This window comes from Monodelphis domestica, chromosome 1 (assembly GCF_027887165.1).
Source record: "Monodelphis domestica isolate mMonDom1 chromosome 1, mMonDom1.pri, whole genome shotgun sequence".
Taxonomy (NCBI): Eukaryota; Metazoa; Chordata; class Mammalia; order Didelphimorphia; family Didelphidae; genus Monodelphis; species Monodelphis domestica.
This window is the reverse complement of record NC_077227.1, coordinates 231,827,372-231,845,757: the sequence shown is the minus strand read 5'-3', so window position 1 is coordinate 231,845,757 and position 18,386 is coordinate 231,827,372. Positions and strand designations below refer to the sequence as shown.

General features: G+C 39.2%; 1 protein-coding gene across 4 annotated transcripts in view; it reads left to right on the top strand.

Annotated features, from left to right (window-relative positions):
- Positions 1-950: 950 nt before the first annotated feature.
- Positions 951-18,386, top strand: part of KCNK13 (potassium two pore domain channel subfamily K member 13) — a 235,201-nt gene continuing 217,765 nt past the window's right edge. The window contains exons 1-2 of one of the 4 annotated variants that reach the window (XM_007472630.3): positions 951-1,521; positions 2,123-3,323. In XM_007472630.3, the coding sequence (XP_007472692.1) occupies positions 2,984-3,323 (340 nt within the window). In that variant the 5' untranslated portion in view covers positions 951-1,521; positions 2,123-2,983. Of the gene's footprint in view, positions 1,526-2,119; positions 3,324-18,386 lie in introns of all 4 variants that reach the window. The other 3 variants (XM_007472629.3, XM_001371912.4, XM_007472628.3) reach the window with 3 other exon arrangements.

The window sequence follows — 18,386 nt, the reverse complement described above, 5'->3', positions numbered from 1 at the left end:
ATTGCCTAGCTAGTAGCTAGCCCTTACTGTTCTGCCTTGAAGTCACTGGATCAGGTCAGAGAGTAACTAAGGAAAGGGTAAAACAAGGAACCTTCTCATTCCTAGGCAAGAAAACATTACCTTAGCCATAGATCTCTCCTACAGCCAAATAAGTTTTCTACTCACTACGTTGACAAATCTGGATTTTCATCATCCTAAATTACCATCCCTGTCCATATGCTGGAGGAGCTCTTCTCTAACTGAAAGATTATTACATTTGTAGGGGCTTTACCCATATCATCTTATTTGATCCTTAGAATTAACTCTGTGAGGTAAGTGATATTATAATCCCTATTTTACCATTGAGGAAACTGAGGAAGGCAGATTCTTTTATAAATGACTTGCCAAGGTTTCCTCAGTGTGGCAAAATTTCAACTCACTGTTTTCCGGACACCAGGGCCAGCGCTCTAATAATAGTAATAACTAACATTAACGTAGTCCTTACCGTGTGTGCCAGGTACTGTGCTAAGCGTTTTACAATTATTATCTCATTTTTTCCTGATGACTACACTGAGAATTCTATTCTTCTTCTTCTATTTTTGAGGTCCTATTATTATCCCCATTTTACAGACGGGTAAACTGAAGTAGACAGAGGTGAAGTGACTTCCATGGGGTCACACAGCTTAGTAAGTGTCCAAGTGAGCGTTTGAAGTCAGGGCTTCCTGATTTCGGGTCCAGCGCTCAAGCCACCGCACCACCAGGCTTCCTCTAGCTTTCCAAGTGCAGACACTTAAACCAAGTGTAAGACTTTTTGTGAGTCATTTCCCCCTCTCTGGCCTCCGTTTTCTTCTTCCGTTAAGTTTATTTCTAAGGTCCTTTCCATATTGGGGGGCGGGGAGAAGCCAGGAAAGGCAGGTCTGTAGGGGACTGGGCGCCCTCTCCCGGCCTTGAGGAGCCATATCCAGATGGGTTATTCCCATCACACTCACCGCTACCTACCCCATCTGTGTGGGAATAGCTGGCCAGGTCCCCGGCATCTGCAAACCTACCAGGCACCTGTGCGCGCCTAGTCCGACTCACAGTCATCCCCGGACTGAGCAACGGGCTCTTTCTCCCCCTTTATCTTTCTCCTTCATAGCGGTGCAGCTTGGAGACAAGGGGTCTAGAGAGGAGTGAGGGAGGACAGGCAAAGGCGCTGGAGGTGAACCGGGGGAAGAGGACCAGCTGGACGGGGCGGGGTCTCAGCAGCCTCCTCCCACGGCGGGACTAGGGGGACTTGCGGGCCACCGGTCTCCACCTGTTGCATTTCAATGCGCGTGGGCAGAGGAGGAGTTGCAGAAGGGAGAAGGTGGGATCTGCTGCTCGGTAACTGAGCCAAGGGGGTTCTTGGCAAGGATCTGGAGGTGGGGGAGTCTGGGCAGCCTAGAGGGATCAGTCCCCGACGGGGCGGCCTCGGAAGAGAGGAAGATCCGCGGCTCAGCTGCTTCTTCCAGCCGCTTGGAGTGCACCCAGGGACCGGAGAAAGAAGCCCGGAGCACTGTGGTAGGTGAGGACAAAACAGGGACTCCGCGGTAACCCCAGAGAGGTTGGAAGGGGGCAGGCCCTGTGGAAGACCTTTCTCCAGTCTTCTTCTCTAGGTGTAGGAAAAAGATAAAGCATGACTGAAGAAAAACTTAAAGCTAGTGCAGATCACGATAAAATAGAGGAGGGTCTGGGATTCGCTCAGGTTCTCCCTCTGGACAGTAATGGAGCTTTGATTCGCCCTGCCGGGATGCTTTATTAACCTTGTTAGAGAGCTCCCCAGCCTTGAGAGGAGGTAAGAGAATAACCGAGGACTGGGGGGTCGCGACTTTTTCACTGGCTCCCTGGATTGAATGAAAAAGCAGGATATAAGATCGTCTCCCATAGGCTTTTTCATAAGAGATCTTTCTCACCCCAATTCTTTTTTTATTTTCCTCCCCACCCCCCACCACCCCCATCCTGCTTATTTGGCTTTTGGGTATTAGGTGAAAATATTTTCTAGTTCTAGACCTCCTCCAGGTTCCTAGTCTCTGCTTTTCGCTGTCGGTGGTGGATCACCGGGCACTAAACTAGGATTTATTTATTTTTCTCCCCTGTTGTCTACCTTCGGGGACCTCAGCAGAAGCCCCTCGAGTCTCTGGGCCATGGAAGAGAGATCGGATAGCTCCAGTCCATTATTTCTACTGGTGCAGAGAGTTCCACAAATCTGAGAACTGAGCGAAGAAAAAGTCAATTGGGATTCTGTGGTGCTGAAAGAATGGTTGAATCCATTGAGATCCTATGCAAGGAACATCAGAAACTGGAGTCATAAATGCTGGAAGGGAGTTTAGAGCCCAGACCAACCAGTTATTATACAGAAGATACTGCTGGGTAAGAATTTCAAGTCTGGGAGGAAAGAGTGAGCCTAAACTTTAGCCTGCGGAGGATGAGACTTTTGGAGATTCAAGAGGGTTGAGGTTTCTCTTTGTCCACTCGGAAACAAGAATCTCCTCCCTAGCCCTTGTCACTAAGAACCAAAAATATTGAGAACAGTGAAACTGGGGAGGAGAGAGAAGGAGGATCTGAAACTGGGCAGCAAGGAACAAACCAGCTTGGGGAGGAGGCAATAAATAGCCAAGAACTGCATGCAGCATGTAGGTCTTTGGAAGACATCTGGTGGGGTAAGAAGAAGGTCAGGACTACCGCTGTCTTTTCCCCTAAGATACAAAGGCACCCTCAAACTGTAGAACTAAGCCACCGATCTGAGGGAAACCCCCCATATTTCTTTGAAAGTGACTACTATGGGTAGTGCCAGGAATCCCCGTTGTGACCAAGATCATTGTAAGGGGTCCCATCATCTCACACTATAAAAACAAATCCTTTCCAATCATTTGGCTGCCCATCCTTTCTGTGCCAGTTATCTCCCTCCCCAGCCCCTTCCTGATACCACAGTGGGTTGGAGAGGACCAGGTTGGACATCATTTCCTTAGGGACCTTGCCAGCCATGGGATGTCAAGGGTGCTGCTGCTGTTGGAGTGCTGGGCACCTGAACCAAGACAATGCCAGGTTCTTGCTCCTGGCTGCCTTGATTGTCCTGTACATGGTGTGTGGGGCAGCTGTCTTCTCAGCAATTGAGAGAGCTCAGGAGTGCAGGGCAAAGGAGCAGTGGGAGGAGAAGTTACTAAACTTTAGCCTCAACCATAATCTGAGCCTGGATGAGATTCGAGGTTTTCTCCGGGAATATGAGGAGGCCACAGCTGCTGGAATCCGAATCGGTGACAGCCGGCCTCGGTGGGACTTTACTGGTGCTTTCTATTTTGTAGGCACTGTGGTGTCCACCATAGGTAAGTAAATTCATGCGGGGCCAGTATGGAATGATGTGTCTTTGTTTTCTTTTCCTCAGACCAGTGGCTTGCCGACAAGACAGGCCAAGCTGAAGGGGAAAACTCATATTTACCTTATTTTGTTCACTTATTGATTAATCAGTAGAAATGTATTTAGCACTTGTTCTGTGTCCAGAACTATGCTAGTTCCCAGAGGTTCAGAGAAGAAGGATGACAATTTTCAAGGGAGTATGCAAGATGACTGATGATTTGCAGGTGTATCATCTCTTTTGATCATCCTAACAGTTCTAGAAGGTAGACTGATATAGTAGTGCTTTGGTATAATAAAAGGAGCACTGGACTAGGAACCAGAACACCTGGGTTTGCGTTATGTGTGACTATTTACCTGCTGTGTAAGTCATCTCACTGCTTTGAGCCTCAATTTCCTTTTCTTTAAAAGGGGGAATGGATAATACTTGTACTCACTATCCTACAGTGCTAAGTTGTAAGGACTGAGTGATGTAATAATGCATGTGAAATGCTTTGAAATCTTTAAAGATTGTATACCTGTGTGTCATAATTATTATCGGTATTGATAAGAGAATCATTCAGGCTTTTCTCCTGTTCCTAGGATTTGCCTTTTTGTCCCTGGCTTTGTTGTGTGTCATTTGAGGGATATGATCCCATTTTAAGCATTTTTAAAATTGTAAAATGTAATGGAAATAATTTATGCTGCTGGAATGTGAGGATGGAGTCAATATCTATATTATACAATGAGTGTTACAGCTGGTTTTTTCTCTACAAAGTGGTTGGATGGGGCATTGTGGTTGAAAGGTATGTTGACCAATTGGAGCTCATGTAGAAGAAGGTGACTAGGATGGTGAGGGAAATTGAAGCCATGCCATAGGAAGATGGGTTGGGAAGGAACTAAGAATTTTGCTTGGAAAAGAGAAAAATTGTTAGGGAAGAAAGGAAGATACACAGCCAGGATCTTTGAATGACTGAAAAGCTGTCATGAGGAAGAGACATTAAACAATGAGCTGAAAGAAAAAGGGCAAATTTCAGGTTCAGACTTTTTTTCCTTTTTTAAAACAATTGGAGCTGTCTACTAAACTGATGCTAGAGGCCTTTGGAGATAATGGAAGCTAGGTTTTACACTGCATTTAAAAGCTTTACAAATACTATCTCATTTGATCCTTACAGTAATCTTGGAAGGTCAGTGTTATTATTGTCATCCCCATTTTCCAGACAAGGAAACAGAAGTATTTATAGCTTAAGTGATTTGCCCAGGGTCATATGGCTAGTAAGAGTCTGAGGTCAAATCTGAACTCAGGCCTCCTGACTTTGTCTTCATTGGTCTGTCTATGAAAGTCTTCAAGTACAGACCAGAGGGCCACTTGTTGGGGATAGACGAGTTTTTTGCTTAGGTTGAGGTTGGACTCAATAACTCCCATGCTTCCTTCCAGTTCTGAAATTCTGCATTTTAGTGGACATGACTGCATCTTAAATAAGTTGGAACTCTACAAGTATTTCAAGACACTGATTTTTGGGGAGGAAGAGGAAAAGGAAGTTGTATAAACTTTATTAATGTTCAAATCCAAAAAGTAGGAATAACTGGTTGATAATATAAAATAAGCAATGAAACATTAACTTTTTGAGGTAATAGACATCATATTCATGTAAGCAGTGAATGGGCTGAAAGCTGAAGAACAAGAATACAGGGCTTAATCTGGAAGAGGAAACCGGGAGGAAATAGGTGGGAAGGAGTTTCTGATCCATTCAAGAGAGGTTGTCTGCCCTATGTGTTGTCCTTCTTGGAAGATTTCCAGGACAAAATGTAGCATATTTTCTAGGAATCTTGACATTGTTATAAATTGAAAACCAATTCAATGAATATTAATATAATGGAGACCAAATTATGTCCTGGTCTTAACTCTCCAATATTTTCACAACACAATTTCATCATTTGACCATGAAAATGTTTTATTAATATCTCTTTTCTTCCTTACCTTTAATCTCAGGGTTGGCACCACCCTCCCCTGTGCCATGAGTGAGGACTTAGGCTAAGAAGCAGCTCTAGCTTTTGGGGAATGAGGTCTGAACTTCCAACCAAGAAGCCCTTTGGCAGAATGAGGGCTGTCCAGTAACCTCATCTTTAGTTTAGCCAGTTGGGAAGGGAATGTTTTATATCTGGTCAATATCCTTCTCACCTCCCATCTATATCTTCTTTCTTAGGAGTTTTTCCAGATGACAGTTTTAAGAATTTCAAGCCAAATCTTACTTGCAAACCACAGAGTGCTATAATCATCAATCATCATCATCATTATTCAACTAAACCCTTCTCGTGTTTTCTATTCTATATAATCAATAGATTTTCCTTGAAGTTTGTGTATCTATTACAGGTATGTTTTTTTAAAGGCTTTTTGAGTTTGTTTCATGTAGCCAGTTTATGGAAATATGACTTAATGCAGTAAGATACAATGAAAACAGCTTTGATTGTGGAGCCAGAAGACCTGGATTTGAGTCTTGGCTTTAACAATTACTATGGGGGTCAGCTAGGTGTCTCAGTTGATTGAGAGCCAGACTCAGAGATGGGAAGTCTTGGGTTCAAATATAGCCTCAGTCACATCCTAGCTGTGTGACTCTGGGCAATTCACTTAACCCCCAATGCCCAGCCCTTTCTGCTCTTCTGCCTTGGAACCAATATACAGTGTTGATTCCAAGATGGAGGGCAAAGGTTTTTTTTTTAAAAACCTTGTTACCCTGGACAAGTTATTTAAACTCTTTGTGCCTCAGTTTCTTCATCAATAAAATAAGCAATAATAACCCCTGCACTCCTGAGTGGTCATGAGGAAAGCCCTTTGTAGCCTCTGATGTGGTATATAGAACTATGTGCCCCTGAGAGCCCATTTGCTTCTGTGTCCTTGTCCCAATATGGTGGAAGGGAAAAGCATGTGTAGATGCATAGGGGACTATGGCTACCACTAGACCACTCAAGATACATGATTAAGACAATGAGAGGAGCAAATGAATGATGAACTTTACAATGCCACTGCAAAAGGAATCAGTTTCAAATCCTACCTCAGACACTATATGACCCTGGACAAGATACTTAAACTCTTTGTGGCTCAGTTTTCCCATATGTAAAATGAGGGGGTTTGACCTTGTCACAATTAAAACAAGGTAAACTGAGGCATACAGTTCTGAGCACTATTGCTTTATTGGTAAAGTACAAATCTACTAACAAATAGGATTTCAACTTCTCAGGAAGCTATGATCCTGAATGAGGGGGACTGTTCTTAAAAATAGGTTTGGGAGAGTACAGAAGAAAGAACAGCACAGAGAAGGGGACATCATGGGATATGCATGGATTCAAAGATGAGCAAAATAGGATCCTGATAGCCAATATGAGGTTGAGGACTGCATGATTTGGTGGGATGTCTAGTAATGAGAGGCTAGAAATGAGTCCTCTTTCCCATTTTAGACTAAGAAGCATTCATTGTTTTAGTTTACCTGCCAGAGAATGGTCCACACTTCTTTGGTTAGCAAACCAGACATCCTTGAAGGATAGCTTGGTGGTAGGTATATAGCTAGATACTGGACCAGTCTCTTCAGTGTCCACCAAGGTGGACAGAATTCCTTGAGGCAATAATGAAATAATGATTTCTAAGAGAACAGAATTTCTGAACTAAACTCTTTACAGGTTAGCTGAATTCTGAACTAAGTTGAGAAAACCATGACAGTTACAGGACAAAATCAATTATCTGTAAAAAAGATCAATTAAAAAATGAACCAGAATCAATCTTGCTCATTTCTTTTTTTTTAGATTGAAGTATATAATTTTCACTTTATTTAGTTCATATTTTTGTGCATGAATATTTCCTTCCTCTAACCACACTGTAATCACAACACAAAACAATTCAATGCATACTTATTAAGCACTTTCTTGGTGCCAGATAGTATGCTACATTCTGGAGATATAAGAGAAAAAGAAAACAATTTCATAACTGATGAAGCCTCCTTTCTCTTTTAGTAGACTGTTTCCATGAGTTGAGTTCCAAAATCTTGTTCATTTCAACCTGTTGGTTTGTAAGGTCTCTTCCAGCTCTGAATCTTTGCTTCTATGATGCTAAGCTGATGAACTCTCTACCTTATGAAGGATCCCATTCAGGAGGTATCCTGGTAAATGTTTAACTGTTTCTCCTCTGGGGAAAATGTATACATGATACACTTTTAAAATTATTATTATTTTTTAAACCCTTACTTTTTCTTTTATCAACAACTCTAAGATAGAAAGACAAGCAGGACAACTAGGAAGCACAATGGATAGAAAGCTAGGGCTGGAGTTGTGAGGTCCTGTGTTCAAGTGTGACCTCTGACACTTCCTAGCTGTGTGACTGTGGGAAAGTCACTTAACTCCCATTGTCTAGCCCCTGCTGCTTTTCTGTCTGATTGATACTAAGTCAGAAGGTAACAGATACTAAAACAAAAGGTAATGGTTAAAAAAAAAGAAGGGCAAGGGGTTAAGTAACTTGCCTGGAGTCACACAGCTAGGAAATTCTGAGGTTAAATTTGAACCCAGGTCCTCCTAACTTCAGGCCTGGCACTTTATCCACTGTGCCACCTAGTTGTCCTTACATGAAACACTTTTAAGTTTAATCTGTATTATCATTTTCTCCTTTACTTTCTTAAGTCTAGATGATCAACAAAACAATAAATCTAGCTCTGATTTGTATCATTTTCAGATTTGCAAAATATAAATGTTTACACTGAAAATTTAACAATCAACTTCTAAAAGCCAGTATCAACTGTCTCCAGAAGACACCCCTGATCCTATGCTTCTTTTAGATAGCTCAAATTATCAGACAATGTTTCCTTATGCCATGCTGAAATCTGTTTTTGTGGCTACTAGTTTTGCCTTCTAGGACTGAGTAAACAAATCTAATTCCCTACCTATACCATGACCCTTTTGAAAATTTGAAGATGGTAATTGTGTGCCCTGTAAATCTTTTCTTAGATAGTGTGGTCTAGTAGAGAGTGCACTGGTCTCTACTAGTCAGAAGACTCGTCGTGCCTAGTAGGACCTTGGACAAATCACTTATCTTCTTTGTGGTTTTTCCTGATCACAAGATTGTTGGTGAATGACTGATTAGTTGGCTCTGCATATAGTAGGAGATCAACAAGTGACCATGAATATAATTATATTGATGTCCTGGTCAAGGAGATGTCTCTATAATAGTAAAGTCAGAAGTAGGAACTAGGCTGGTAATATAGTTTTTTAAAAACTCTATTTAGCATTATTGTATTATTGTAGTATTTTATGGTTACAAAACATTTAAAGTTCATGTTCTCATTTGAGCCTTGGTGAAGCAGACAGAGTGCCAGGTCTGGAGTAGGGAAGACTCATCTTCCAGAGTTCAAATCCCACTCTAGACACTTCTTAGCTACATTACCCTGGGCAAATCACTTAACCCTGTTTACCTCTGGAACTGGAAAAGCAAATGGCAAACCATTCTAGTAGTTTTGCCCAGAAAACTTCAAATGAGTTCAAGAAGAGTCAGACATGACTGAAATAATTGAACATCAACAGCCCTATAGTAATAAGAGTATTTTTATCCCAATTTTACAGATGAGGAAACTGAGGTTTATGAAGTTAAAGGACACAACAAAAATCAGAGCCAAGATTCAAACACAGGTTTTTACATTTTTTTTTAAATTAAAAGATCTTTTTTCAACACATTTTATTTTTTAATTGTTTTCCATGGTTACATGATTCTTCCTGTCTCCCTCCCCTCTTTCCTCCTTCCTCCCAGAGTAGACAAGCAATTTCACTGGGTTATATATACATTATCACTCAAATCCCATTTCCATATTATTCATTTTTATATTAGAATTATCTTTTAAAACCCAAACCACAAATCATATACCCATATAAACAAGTAATAAATCATTTTTTCTTGTGGATTTCTACTCTCACTATTCTTTCTCTAGATGTGGATAGCATTCTTTTTCATAAGTCTTTCAGGATTGTCCTGAATCATTGCATTGCTTTTAGTAGCAGAGTCCATCACATTTGATCGCCCTACATTGTTTCAGTTACTGTGTATACAGGTTTTTACATTCTAACCAGAATTCTTTCCACTACACCATAATATCTTGCTTAGGAGAGGTAGAGAAGCCAGGTAGAAGACTCTGAGACAGTCTAAAAGACATGTAATAAGGACTTGTGTTTCAGTGGTGGCAGTGGAAATAAAAAGAGATGATGGGTGGAAAAGGAAGAATCAGGAAAATGACTTGGATGAAGGACCAGATGGCAATGAGGAGGCATGGCCAAGAGAGACATTATGGAGAATTCTGGAATTTTAAGGTGATTGGAAAATGATGACTTCATATGTTTTGGCTTGTGGATTCACAAGACATTTATTCACCCTAAGAAAGTTACTCAAGCCCACAGAGGCTTAGAGTAATTTCATCATAGTCTCTTTAACAGTGGTTATGTAAGACATCCTCCATGGCCACTTTATAAAGATGCTTTTGTCCTTGTTTATAGGGCTATTGAAGTGGTACAAGGAAGCTTTCCTTCTGCACCTGTGTAAACCCAAACAACTTTACTACCTACTACATAACAAGGAGAATCAAGCTGAGGAGTCCTTAAAACTAGAGACAGTGTAGATTAGTGGGGAAAAACCCCCCTAGAACTGGAATCAGAAGATCTGGGGTTAGTTCAGATTCATCTGCTGACTAGCTTTATGATGGACAAGTCCCTTTGCCTCAGTGGGCCTCAGTTTCTTTTTCTGTGAGAGAGTTGAAGTAAATAACCTCTAAAATCCTTTCCAGCTTTAATGTTATGTGGTTTTATGTTTCATTAAAATTTCTAAGCCCCTTATTATTAAATCTAGCCATCTGGCAAGATTTTAGTCATAAAACAGTGGTTTACATCGAATGTAGCTTTGGCCTGCTCTCAATCAACAGACTACTGAACCTCTGACACAGTGGAACTGAACATCTAGGTGGTTCTGTGGAGAGAGTACTAGCCCTGGAATCAGGGGGAACCAAGTTCAAATTACTAAGATAGGTGACCTTGGGCAAGTCACTTAATCTTGTTCGACTTAGTTTCCTTATCTGTCAAATGACCTAGAAAAGAAAATGGCAAACAGTCCAGTATCTTTTCCAGAAAAACCCCAAAAGGGGTCCTGAAGAGTCAGACATAACTAAAAAACCAAACAATGACAATTGATTCCCCATAGAACAGATGAATAATCATAAACATTTGTGGAATCAGAAGGATTTGCAGTGCATTGAATAAAACTTTCCTTTGTTCTGGAGAAGGGGATAACTTCACTCAAATATTCTTGAACTTGAGGCAGAGCTGCAGTCCCTACGTTGTTTGAGCTAGCATAAATAATAAAATAAATATTCTTGAGCAAGTATGAATATATTTACATGGCATATTGTCTGCACAGCTGTGTTGCTATTGGACTTTTATATATCCTTCCATCAGCACTAGGACAGTGTTTGTATATCTCAGGCAAGGTTAGAAGATTGCAAACCATGTGTGTTTATGTCCATTGGCAGCTTTGGGCTTCTCCTTCAAAGCATGTGCTTTGAGGAAGCATTTGGTGGTGCAGTAGATAGAATGTTGAGCTTGGAGTCAGGAAAATATGAGTTTTAGGGGGGCAGTGTGTATATACACACCAATATACAGAATTGATTCTTTTATTTTGTTTGTTTAAACCTTTACCTTCCATCTTGGAATTAATGCTGTGTATTGGTTCCAAGGCAGAAGAGTGGTAAGGGCTAGGCAATGGGGGTTAAGTGACTTGCCCAGGGTCACCCAGCTAGGGAGTATCTGAGATCAGATTTGAACCCAGGACCTCCCATCTCTAATCCAGGTTCTCAATCTACTGAGCTACCTAGTTACCCCTACAGTATTGATTCTAAGATGGAATGTAAAGTTTTTAAAAAAAAATGAGTTCTAATGTTGCCCTAAAAAATGTTTTGGGATCCTGTTCAACTTCTTCATGTATAGGATGAGAGCATTGGATTTAACAGTCTATACTCACATATGATGAGAATTTCCTAGCATCTTTGTGTGTATGTGTGTGTTTGTGTCTATGTACGTGCATATTTGTGTGGGTATATGTTTAGTCTAGATCTGACATTTCATGGATGTAAATCACTGCAGCCCAGTGTAGATGAGCCATTCATCTCTGATGAAAGATTAGGAGATTTTGCCGTGGTTACACAGTTATTTATCAGAGGTAGAACTTGAAGCCGTCCTTCTATGTACTGAATCTCTTGTTATGTGTTTATTAAAAAATATCAAAAAGCATTCCACATTGTGCCTCAACTGCCTGCTGTTCCCTAAGCAACTAGCTAACATGCTTACCCCTAGCCTCAGCTCTGTCTCCTACTTGTAGTCTTTGTTTCCCTCTGGGCTTCTGATGTTACACATATTTCATACATTCTCCAAGCTGAAAGGGATTTCAGAGGCTGCATTGTCCAACACACGCTTTAATAATCAGGGTTTTTTCTTCAAAATTTGCTTGATAATTTAAGCAAAATTTGAATACATCTGTTTTTTTCTGATTTTCTTTTAAAGGTTAATAAAGCAGACATTCTTTATAACATTTCTTTGTTAAAGAAAAGAACTAGGGACTTTCTGATGAAATATTTCCTTGTCACAACCAAAACATGACAGCATTGCTAGTTAATGCAAAAGCTTTGATCAGAACCCTGACCTCTCTCTCTCTCTCTCTCTCTCTCTCTCTCTCTCTCTCTCTCTTTACCTTCCACTCTTAGAATTAATATTATGTATTGGTTCCAAGGCAGAGGAGTGGGAAGGGCTAGGAAATGGGGGTTAAATGACTTGCCCAGTCACACAGCTAGAAAGTGTCTGAGGCTAGATTTGAACTCAGGACCTCCCATCTCTAGGTCTGGCTTTCAATCCACTGAGCTACCCAGCTGCCTCCTGGCTCTCTGTTTCTTAATGCTTCTAACTTCCCTTTTCATTTTTTTGGTAATATTAGTAAATACATTATATATCTTGTTTTTTTTCATGTTTTTTAAAAATCTGAGTTCCAAATTCTCTTCCTCCCTCACTATTTCCCTCCCCATCCCACTTGAGATGGTATGCACTCTTAATAGAGATTTTACATGTGCAATCATGTAAAGTATTAGTATGTGTCTAGGAGCCAATAGCTTACAAAAAGTTCTCCTACCAGCTTGGATATGTTAACAAGGGAAAAGTGTGAGATGGCCGAATTTTGCACCAGTTGCTCATTTTCCATTCTCTTCTTCTCATCATCACCTGCAAGGACATTAAGTCTGACACTTGGCACCAGGAAGGCAGGACAACCAGAAAATTAAAATCGGATCAGGATGATTTGGAATGAAAGAGAAAAGGGTAAACTGAAACCATAGTAACCAATATACAGTGAGCTCTCTGCTCTCCAATGTGGTCAAGCAAGGGCGTTAGTCCGTACATTTCTTTGAAAACTGGCATACAGTAAGGTACACTTGATGCTAAAATTCTACTGAGAACAATTTCAGATTCCACTGATGATTCAGAAGGCTCTTGAGGACTTTGCAGCGCCTCTGGGTCATTATTATAAGTATCAGCTGATCGTTACTTTAAAAAGAATTAATGTTTTTATTGATACTTTTGTTGCTGTGTTCATTTCCAAATATATCCCTCCTATACCTGGCAAGCCCTCCCCTGTAACAACAATTTTAAAAGAAAGAGGAAAAGGAGTAATTCAATAAAAGCACCCAGCATGTCAACTGAGGACAATATTCCAAACCAGAATCTCCTATGTAGCAAAGAGAGGAAGATGTGTTTTACCAACTAAGTTTGGTCTTAAACAGCACTTTGTTTTGCTGTTCTTCTATGCAATACCATCATTGTAGTCATTGAATATATTGTTTTACTGGTTTTTCTTACTCTGTAACACTTTATATATGTCTTCCCATGTTTCTCTGAGGTCTTTATAATTTCTTACCAGATAGTCATATTCAATTATATTCATATACCACGATTTGTTTAACTACTCCTATTCAATGGGCATCTATTTTGTTTCTAATTCTTTGCTGCCACAAAAACTGCTACTGTGAATGTAAATGGGACTTTTCGGTCTTTGCTAGCCATGTATCTGAAGGAGATGTAAGGATGGACATTTTAGAACAGCATGATCAGGATGTTGTTTGTTTCTTTGTTTTGGCCACTATTCCACACTTTCTGGACTGGCAGGTCATTTCACACTGTGAATTGCATTTTCCCAATCTTTAAAAACAACAAAAAACAAACCCTTACCTTCCTTAAAAAAATCCTTACCTTCCATCTTAAAATTAATATTGAGTATTGATTATTGGTTCTAAGACAGTTTGGCAATAGGGGTTGAGTGACTTACCCAAGGTCACAAGCTAGGAAATGTCTGAGGCCAAATTTGAACCCAGGACTTACGGGCTTGGCTTTCTATCCACTAAGCAACCCACCTGCCCCTCTTACCTTTCATCTTAAAATCAATATTGTGTATTAGTTCTAAGGCAGAAGAGCTGTAAGGGGTAGGCAACTGGGGTTAAGTGTCTTGCCCAAGGTCACCCAGCTGGGGAAGTATCTGAAGCCAAATCGAAACCCAGAACCTTCCGCTTACAGACCTGTCTCTCTGAACCACTTAGTTTCCCACCTACTTTATTTCATAGTATTCCCCTTCATAAAATTTATATACCAACAGTATATTAGTGTGCCAGTTTCCCCCCCAGATCCTTCAACACCAACTATTCTAATCTTAGGTCATCTTTGTTAATTTTAAGTGGGAGATAAAACTTTGGAATTGTTTTGTGTTGCACTTCCCTATTTGCATTCCCTTTGAAAATAATTTATTTATATCCTTAAATCACTTATTAACTGAGAAATGGGAATTAACTTTATATGTGTGTGTTAGTTCCACATATATCTTCAGTAACAGGCCCTTATCACGAATAGTCAATGTAAAGATTTTTCCCATTTGACAGCTTTCCTTTTCATTCTGGCTGTATTGATTTGATGCATACAAAAGCCTTTCAATTTCATGTAATTCAAATGATCTCTAACATGTTTTGGAATCTCCTCTATCTGTTGTTTAGTTAAGAATTCTCCCCCTAGCCATAGCTATAAGAGGTACTTTATTTTATTTTATTTTCTTCTAATTTTTAAAAATGGTATGATCTTTTAGAGTCAATTTATGAATACATTTGAATTTATTGTAATACGTTATATAACATAATAGTGTAAACCTAATCCCTAACAAATCATTTTTCAAAATTTCCCAATAGTTCTTGACAAATAGGGAGTTTCCATGTAATTCATGCTGTCTGATTTATCAATCACTGGATTATTGAGTTGACTTGAATATCTAGTCTTTTCTGTGTGTTAATTTTTCTATTTTTAACCAATATTACTAATTTTAATGTTTTATAATACTTTATAATGCAATTTGAGGTCTGGAAGAGTTATTACCCCTTAATTATCCCTTTTCTCTAATTATCTCTGATGAGATTCTAGTCTTTTTGTTCTTCTAAATTTAATTTGTTATTTTTTCTAATTCTAGAAAGCACTCCTTGGCAGTTGATACAGTATAGAAACAGTGGATTGCCTTAAAATATAAGCTTGTCTAGGACTTATCTACACATGGTAGAACACGATTTCAAAGCTTAGATATTCCATTGCTTTACACAGTCCTCAAAAGTCATATATCATAATTACTGCACAAATCATGAATCCCATCTACAGTGAGGTTTCATTTAACCTCCACCCAAAGAATTCCAGTGACAGAATATTCAAGAGAGCCAGTTTTAATTTTGGATAATTTTTAATTGTGAGAAAATTATTTTAATTTTGAGGAATAATCTTCCTGTCTCTTGACTTCCAGTCTTTTCTCCTTGTTCTAAATTCTGAGGCCAAGTAGAATAAAGCTAATTCCTCTTCCATGTGATATTCTTGTGGTTATTTGCAGGTTTTCATTTTGGCTTCTTTTTTTTTTTCTTTTTTAGGTTATGTCTCTTTAGTTTCTTTAATTTACCCTTGCATAACAGAATTTTCCAAACCATTCCCAACCTTATTTCATAATATTCTTCTTCAGAAATTTTAGTCAGTCACTAAACTGGATTGTTTATTATTATTATTATTATTTTTTGTTCTAGCTTTATCTCTTTCCAAATCTTGCCCTTTCTACCCTCAAATATCAAATATGTTACCTACCTGTACAGCCACCACACTTCACTGTTTCTTACCTGGACCATCGAAGTAGCTTTCTTATTGGTCTCCTTATCTTTAGTCTCTCCTCCACCCAACTTGCCTTCCACTCATCTGCCAGAGTGATTTCCCTACCTGTGAATCTGATGATGTCACAACCCAATTCAGCGAACTCCAACTCCATATTATTTCCAGGATCCATATAATTCCTCTGGTATTTAAAGCTCTTTCACCACTTGATTTCTTTTTGATTTGATTAAGTTCCTTCCGTGCACACAATAATTCCACTACACTTACCTACTTGCTGTGTTGCACACAGGTGATCCTCCCATCTCTGTGCCATTGTGTAACTATCCCTCATGGTAGAATATTTTCCTCTTCAAATCTACCTGAGTTCAAATCCAGTCTCCTCGAAGAGGGTTTTCCTGCCCCCCTAGCTGCTATATTTTCTTCTCTCAGAGGAGCTTCCATCTACTTCACATGGCACCTGTACATCCCTAATTGTTGTCTATTGTATGTGCCTGAATTGTACGTAAGGGGCAGCTGGCTGGCACAGTGGATAAAATGCTAGTCCCAAAGTCAGGAAAACTTATCTTCCCAAGTTCAAATCTAGGCTCAGACACTTTGGGGACCTGGGCAAGCCACTAGCATATTTGCCTCAGTTTCCTCATCTGTCAAATGACCTGGAGAAGGAAATGGAAAACTGCTCCAATCTCTTTGCCAAGAGAACCTCAAACGGGGCCACAAACAATTAGACACAATTGAAAACAACTGAAAAGCTAGAACAACAAACTATGCTTAAGGATCCCTTTGGGCCACATATTGCCTTAGAAACCACATATAAGTATTATCCATAGTTTATTGCATTTTTATTCATTTTGTTAAATATTTCTCAATTAGATTTGATTTGGCTTGATGCACTCAGAGTGTTTGCAGGTTGCTTGCTTGTTTGACACCTCTGACCTCGATTACTAAGAGTTTGTTTCCCAAGGTCACAGTGATTATATATGTCACAGACAAGACTTGGGCTTCCTGGATTTGAGGCCAGCTCAGCCAGTTCTCCACCAACTATGTCATGCTGCATCTCTAGCCTATTTAGGGTACATAATAATTTAGACTTATGCAAAAAAAATTAGACTTATGTAGAAAAATCATGAATACTTTGATGGGCTAGTGTGTATGTGTTTTCTTAAGGGCTTTCCCATGAGTAATTGAATAAGATCCACTGATTGAAACTAGTGAAAAGTAAGGAGTTAAGAAGGAAAAAGATGCTTTGATTAAAAGATTATTACATACCGTACAGTATGATGCAATGGGTATAAGAAAAAAAATGACAATATCTCAGAGATATTGGTAGATTACTTCATGTTAGAATATCCCAGAATAGCCACCAGGAAAGGTAGCTCTTAGTGGTACAACGGTTGATTATTGTGCCTGAGTATGTCTATACTCTCCCAGGATCATCATGGATTAGACAAGACCCTATTTTAGTTATGAACTATTCTTTTTGATCTACAGGTGACTTAGGGATATGAAGTTTGAGAAGGAAAAACATAAAGGGGATAAGGTGACTGTGGGATCAGAATAAAGGCAAGGAGATATGCAACCATACTAGCTGTTACTGGGGAGGAAAATGACTTCAACATTTTATAAAACACATTTTTAAATTTTTTTTGGAGGAGTCAATTTAGAAAATCTCTTTGTGTAAACCTTAACCTGATAAAATGTTTTCTGGGACTTTTCCAAGAGCTTCCTCTACTCTTCCCTCCTCTCCTAACTGACCTTCCTTTGTTTTCTTTTGCCTAAGGAAATTAAAACATTAAATTTAACTACATAAATCTAACTGGGTGTTTTTTCTCCAACCAGTAATGTAGCATTTTATATTCAATAAAGAGTAGGAAGAATTTTAATTAAGATGTTGCATTCTATAGGCAGATATATTAGAGGCACGGCTCAAAAGATATAAATGCCTAAGTTTACAATCAGAGTTATTTTGAAGGAGCAGAGAAAAACCAAGCTGCTATCCTGAAGGTGGTGGTGTATCAAAGAACTATAGGAAAAAAACTTTATTTTTAAGTCACCATTTTAAAACTATAATAACATGTGTCACACAATAACACTATAATGCATATGATTTATGACAAATATGTAATAAATTATCCTAGATATATTTATCTAAGAGAAATAAATTTTCACATTAGCTATTTCTAAAAAGCTGCATCTCATTCTTTTTTTCCCTCCTTACTGCCCTCCCCTTCCTCAGTGCGACAGTCAATATGATGTAGATTATACATATATTGCTATAAAATCTGTATTTCCATGCTCGTCACGCTGTAGAAGAAGACACATATTGCTTACACTAGAGAAAAATTCATGGAGGAAATAAAAAGGAGAAAGGTGTGTTTCGATCTGCATTAGGACTCTGTTTCTTCCTTCTATGGCAGTGGATATCCTTTTTTTGTCATAAATCTCTTGGAATAGTCTTGGATCCTTGCCTTGCTGATAATAATTAATTCATTCACTGTTGATTATCATACTTTAATGCAGTTCCCATATACAACATTTCCTGGTTCTGCTAACTTCACTTTGTAGCACTTTATATAAGGCTTTTCACTTTTTAGGGGATCATTTTGTTATGGCACAATAGTATTCCATTACAATCATGTACCACAACTTCTTCGGTCATTCCCCAGTTGATGGACATCCCTTCAATTTCCAGTTCTTTGTCACCACTAAAAGAGCTACTATAAACATTTTAAAACATATAGTTGGATTTCACTTTTCCTGTTGGTCTGTTTGAAAGTGCATTGTGGTCAATGCAACAACTGACTGAAATGGTGAATGTTTAATTA